The 6,000-nt window shown below is 33.0% G+C and overlaps 1 protein-coding gene across 1 annotated transcript in view; it reads left to right on the top strand.

Annotated features, from left to right (window-relative positions):
* LOC127727863 (amidase-like) overlaps positions 1-5,685 on the top strand; it is a 28,922-nt gene extending 23,237 nt beyond the window's left edge. The window contains exons 11-12 of the mRNA XM_052234987.1: positions 1,488-1,775; positions 5,372-5,685. Of these exons, the coding sequence (XP_052090947.1) occupies positions 1,488-1,775; positions 5,372-5,562 (479 nt within the window). The 3' untranslated portion in view covers positions 5,563-5,685. The remainder of the gene's footprint in view (positions 1-1,487; positions 1,776-5,371) is intronic.
* Positions 5,686-6,000: the final 315 nt, after the last annotated feature.

Raw genomic sequence — 6,000 nt, forward strand, 5'->3', positions numbered from 1 at the left:
ATTATAACAATTAAAAAATCTGTCAAAAAATTAAAGATAAATAGTTCTATAAACTGGGTTATCCGTTAAAAGATTTTTAATATTTTTTTTATACAATTTTAAGAAAAGGTCGTCTCGATTTTTGTACATGTATTTGCGGTCTTCTTGATCAATTCACATTCAATGTTTACATCGGGATAAGGTCCGTTTGAATTTGCTTAGTAACTTAATTTCAAAAGTGTTAATCTTTGCTGCATGTCAATCGATTCCTTTGGAATTGACCTGCACTTCTATGATCTATCTACATACATATGGCATGTTCCAGAGTGGAATACAGTCAGTAGAAAATAAATTGAAGTTGGTACTGCAGGAATGTATTCGCATAGAGACATTTTAAACCAATTTTACACCTAGCTCCTATAACCTGCTGTACTCATCGTTTGCTATTTAAGGAGAGAAAGGATATCATTAAATGGAAGTTTTGTTTTTTATTTCAACTTATTTCTATTTTTACTATTGACCAGAACGTATTCTCGTGAATTTATAATTGATAGCGTCCTTGCTAAAACGTTGAGAAGATCAAGTTTTTAGTGTTTACAGGGGAGGTAATATTTTGTTACCAGATCACCCACGTATCAATACAGAGCCAGAAAAAAATATGGCCGAAGATAGAACAAAAATAATCATACGAAATCAAAAGGTCTTTTATTAGTCTTGAATATTAAAGGGAAAATAATATTTACACAGAAAAAAAACTTTCTGTTTAGTGGGAGAATTGTTTTTCGGAAATTTAAAAGGTATTGGAAAAATGTTTTTTCCAGTAATTTAAACTGTACAAATACATTTTTTGCAGCTCAATATTCAATAAAACTGAATGTTATCCAAGCATATTCATCTTTCATTTTGAAATCATGTTGGTTAGCGATCGACCATTTGATTTTCTAGAGGTAAGAGGATTTTCAAAACAAAAATTATGGCTCGGTAAGAACTGAAATAAATAATCTTGCACAAGACAGGATGAACACGAATATTCTGCAACTTAAAATGAAGGAAATAATTGTGTACAAAAGTGAAAATAAATTTTCGCGCAGCAAAGAAATAAATATGCGTAGCAACATATGAAACTGATTTATTATAGTCAATATGCAAAAAGTACTCCTGTCCCCCCTTTTCCAGAATATCAAATGGTCGTCCCCTTACAATATAATATCAAGGTTCAATAGTTACTACAAAAACAAGTGTCTACTTTGAACGTAAATGTACTATTTTCCAGTATGTTCACTTGATGGAACCCCATCCCGATTGGTGGTTCTACACATTGATATGGTAAGTAAAAAGGTCGGAATTTCATTGTTTCTTTGTCTCTTACAGACTTTTGAGAATTAGAATTCCCGATGAAAATGCAATATTCAAATTACAAAAAGTGATCTCTTTAATTTTAATAATTTCTTGAATTATTTACTCGATTATGGAATATATATTTATTTTTAATATCAACTTAAATTTAGGTACAGGATATAACTGGAAAGGACACTATCCCACCTCTATGCAGGAGGCGTTTGCTAGAAATTTGTTCACACGTCCCTATGATATGCCACACTCTCTTAAGAAAAGTTGCGTGATGGCGGAATACATCCAAAGAAATTACCAGAATAAATTTTACGCCAAGGCAATGAATCTTGTACAGTTTTTAACTAAAGCTTATGATGATGCATTGAAGGAATACGATGTTTTGATCATGCCAACGGTACCTATAAAACCTATAGCTCTACCAACAGGAAATGATGACTTAAAAGGTTCGTAAAGATAACTTAGAAGTTTAAACAATCATGACGAGTATAGCAATAACAGATAAGGTATTATATAGAAAACAATCATGACGAGTATAGCAATAACAGATAAGGTATTATATAGAAAAAAATCATGACGAGTATAGCAATAACAGATAAGGTATTATATAGAAAACAATCATGACGAGTATAGCAATAACAGATAAGGTATTATATAGAAAACAATCAACAACATATCACCTGTTAAGAAAACACAATGGATTTGTAATTGGAGATTTGAAAATTTTTGGACAATTTTAAAAACGTTTTATATACTTTCTATATTTTAATACGGTGTATTCAATTCAAGCTAGTTTTACAGAATTTGTCACTGTAAAATCAGTTCCACATCATTCGATTTAGTACCCTGATAAACTACTTTTGCTGAACTTGGCATCCGTCATCCGTTAATTTACAAAGACCGTCTCCTCCGAAACTAATAAACCAACTAAAATAAAACTTTACATTAGCCATGTTAATCCTTAGAGCGTCAAGGTAACAGATTTTTATACGCCCGTTTACGGGACGTATTATGGTATACCGTTGTCCGTCCGTCCGTCTGTCCGTCTGTCAGTCCGTCCGTCCGTCCGTCTGTCTGTCCGTCCGTCCGTCGTCCACATGTCGTACAATAACTTAAAAAAGCTTTAACCAATTTGCATGAAATTTTTTTATCTATTGACGTGAGCTCCCTTTCGTATTTTATAAATTTTAGCTTTTACGTTTCGGAGTTATGGGGTGTTATTCATTAAAAAAGGGGGATTTTCCAGTTTTCGGACAATAACTCAAAAATGCTTTAGGCAGTTTTCATGAAACTTTGATGAATTATTTATATCTATTGAAATGAGCTGCCTTTCGATTTATATAAATTTTAAATTTTACCTTTCCGAGTTATGGGGTTTTATTCAATAAAAAAGGGGGATTTTCTTGTTTTCCGACAATAACTCAAAAGTGCTTTGAGTAGTTTTCATGAAACTTTGGTGACTGCTTTATTTCTATTGACGTGAGCTCCCTTTAGTTCTTTTATAAATTTCTGATATGATATTTAGGAGTTATGGAATGATATTCTTTGAAAAAGCGACGGGCGTATCATGCGCTCATGGCGCAGCTGTTTATTAAGTATATTTCGGTTCATCAATCCATATGGCTACCATGGCTAAAGATAGAACATATTCAAGTATTCAAGTAATGATCTATTTTCTTGAATACTAGTATTATAACAGACGTTTGATTATAACTGCATATAATAAATTTTCAATAAAACTTCATGATTGCTTAAATCGACCCGTTTGGAATTCATGTGAATCCATCTAAATTCATGGTAGGGTATATACGAAATGAATTTACGTGCTCAGAACTACTAATGCTTCTTAGTTGCACTCTTATGATTTTTTAGTTGGCTACATATTTGTTACGTTTTGAGGACGTGTTTTTCAACAAACAATTGGCAGGGGAAACTCCTTTGCTTTTTGTCTTGTAGATTTTTTCCCTTATTCATATGAGACAGACTTCATACATGAGCTTCTCAAGAAGAATAATAAGAAGCTAGCATTATCCTTTGACTTTCAGATCCGCTATTTAAACGATGTTCTCTCACTAAATAGTTTAAAATTTGGTTACTATCCAATAGAAGAGGATTCCCCAGATACAGCTAAGTATGCCTCATATCTTGACTTACATCTAGAAATTAAACATGTGGGTCGGTTAAGAACAAAACTTTACGACAAAAAGGATAATTTCAGCTTCCCAATTGTGAACTTTCAATTTCTATGCAGCAACATTCCAGCAGCGTCTGCATATTGAGTATATATATGTTTATAAGATATTACAAAGCTTGCGTTTCCTATTATGATTTACTGGCTGCTTACAAGGAAGATATTGAAACAAGGGTTCAAATTGGTAAAGTTTTACGGACACCATCACGAGTTGGTTTTTTGACTGTAATGAAATAACTGTGTCACAGTTGATCATGGATATGTTCCAATTGAGCTTTCAATGTGCAACATGACGGATGCTAATGTGAAACATGATCTACGTACTTTTCAAGACCACCTGATATCATCCCTAATTTTGTGTAAAAGGGGCTTGTGTTGTTCTTATTTAAGTTTTAAGTGTTGATTTTTTTTTTTTGCTTTTTAAATTTTCAATTTCTGGTTTGTTATTATCGGCTATAGTCTTGTCTACCGTCCTTTGTCTTGAAAAACATGTTTTAATTTCAAAATTTTAAATTCAGTCAAGGTACGGGTATAAAAGACGGTTTACGACTTAGGCGAAGTCTTATGTTCAGATAAGAGTCAAATACTAATTCGATATTTCGTGATGCCTAATCACCTTAGCAATATATTTCTTAGGAGTACAACGACGGGTATCACATGTTCAGTATGATCTGCTAACCCTTCAGAAGCACCTGTCTGAGATTCCGCTGGTTTTTGGTGGGATTCGTGTTGCCAATGATTTGTATAGTACTCTATAAATCCTTGGTGTTGCATAATCTTTAGTTTACTATGTATCGTGGATTTGTTTGTCGTTTCGGTTTTTTTTCATTGTTTGTAACTACGCTCTCCTACTTATGAGTGTTTAATATCCCCTTGGTATCTGCCGCCTCTTTTAATGACTTTTAAGATTTCGTTTTTTTAATAGTTTGAGGGTATTACAGACTCATACACGATTAACTTAGCCAGTCGTCACTTCATTACGTAAAAGAGAGGCGAAAGATACCAGAGGGACATTCAAACTCATAAGTCGAAAATAAACAGACAACGCCATGGCTAAAAAAGAAAAAGACCAACAGACAAACAATAGTACACAAAACACAACATAGAAAACTAAAGACTGAGCAACACGAATCCCACCAACTGGGATTGATCTCAGTTACTCAGGAAGGGTAAGCAGATCCTGCTCCACATGTTGCATATTCCATAACGGTCAACCAACTCGTGATGGCGTCCATAAAACTTACGAAAGGATGATTTCAACTTCACTACTTGGAACTCCTGGTTTAATAGCTTCCTTGTGAGCAGCAACCCTCTATCAAGGAAATCATGATAGGAAATACAAGCCCTGGAATATCGTATCAACTGGGAGATATATAAAACTGGTTGGACATTTTACCATTTCTGTATTTATGTGTATATATATCATACATATAATGCTTGTTTATTCTGATTATAATTTTTTTTTTTGGCATCTTTTAATACTGATGATTTTGAATTAGCATCAAGAGATAACAACTTGGGGGAATTTGTTATCAAAAAGGGGCGATAATGGACGATTCGACAGTGTAGTAATTGTAGTTTTCAAACATGATTTCTCGTCACATGTATTGTTGATTTCGTGGTCATATTTGACATTAAGACAAACCTAGATGATGTAACCAGTATATCTCAAAACTGTTTCAACAAGATGAAGGGATTTTTGTCCTTTTTCGTTTTGTAATAAATTTGTAAAAGCAAATGCGACATCACAAAAGACTTCCTTTTCATCAAACCACTCTTCAGATTTTTGGATCCTGCATGTAAATTTATATATAAAATTATATTAAATGTCATTGGAATTTATCTTTTCAGAGAAAAGAAGCAAATCAGCATGTGCAATGAAAAATAATGCTCCATTTAACGCAACAGGTCACCCGGCTTTATCGATCAATGCTGGTTTTTCTGAAGGACTTCCTGTTGGAATGATGATTATTGGAAAGAAGTACGACGAAACAAAAATTCTTAAAGTTGCAAGAGCATATGAAAAAATAAGAGACAATTAGTAATTGATATCAAGTAGAATGAAAAATTCTTCAAATTTTCGTTTACGTACATTTTAGATAACACTATACATAATATGTATTTGGACGTACATGTGTAAATCATTAGAAAAATATTTGTGTTTATTTGTCGGTTATATTTCCTTTGATTCAATCGACAGAATTGCCAAATGAAGACAAGATATATTTGTGATTCTCAAGTTTACCCTCTACAAGTAAACATATGCAAATACGTTAATGATTTGTATTAAGCAGTTAATACAACGTTGCAAAGCCACCATTGAAGAGCTGGTAACTTTTCGAGCAGTTGAATGTATACACAATTTCAGCGACATGTTTCGGCAGTCTTAGATGTTTACTAATAGATACCAGTACAACTTCAAATTAAAATCTATGACAAAAGTGATCATGATTTCAAAATTCCAATTGTGAACTTCCCAT

The sequence above is a fragment of the Mytilus californianus genome, unplaced genomic scaffold (assembly GCF_021869535.1).
Source record: "Mytilus californianus isolate M0D057914Y unplaced genomic scaffold, xbMytCali1.0.p SCAF_2, whole genome shotgun sequence".
Lineage (NCBI taxonomy): Eukaryota > Metazoa > Mollusca > Bivalvia > Mytilida > Mytilidae > Mytilus > Mytilus californianus.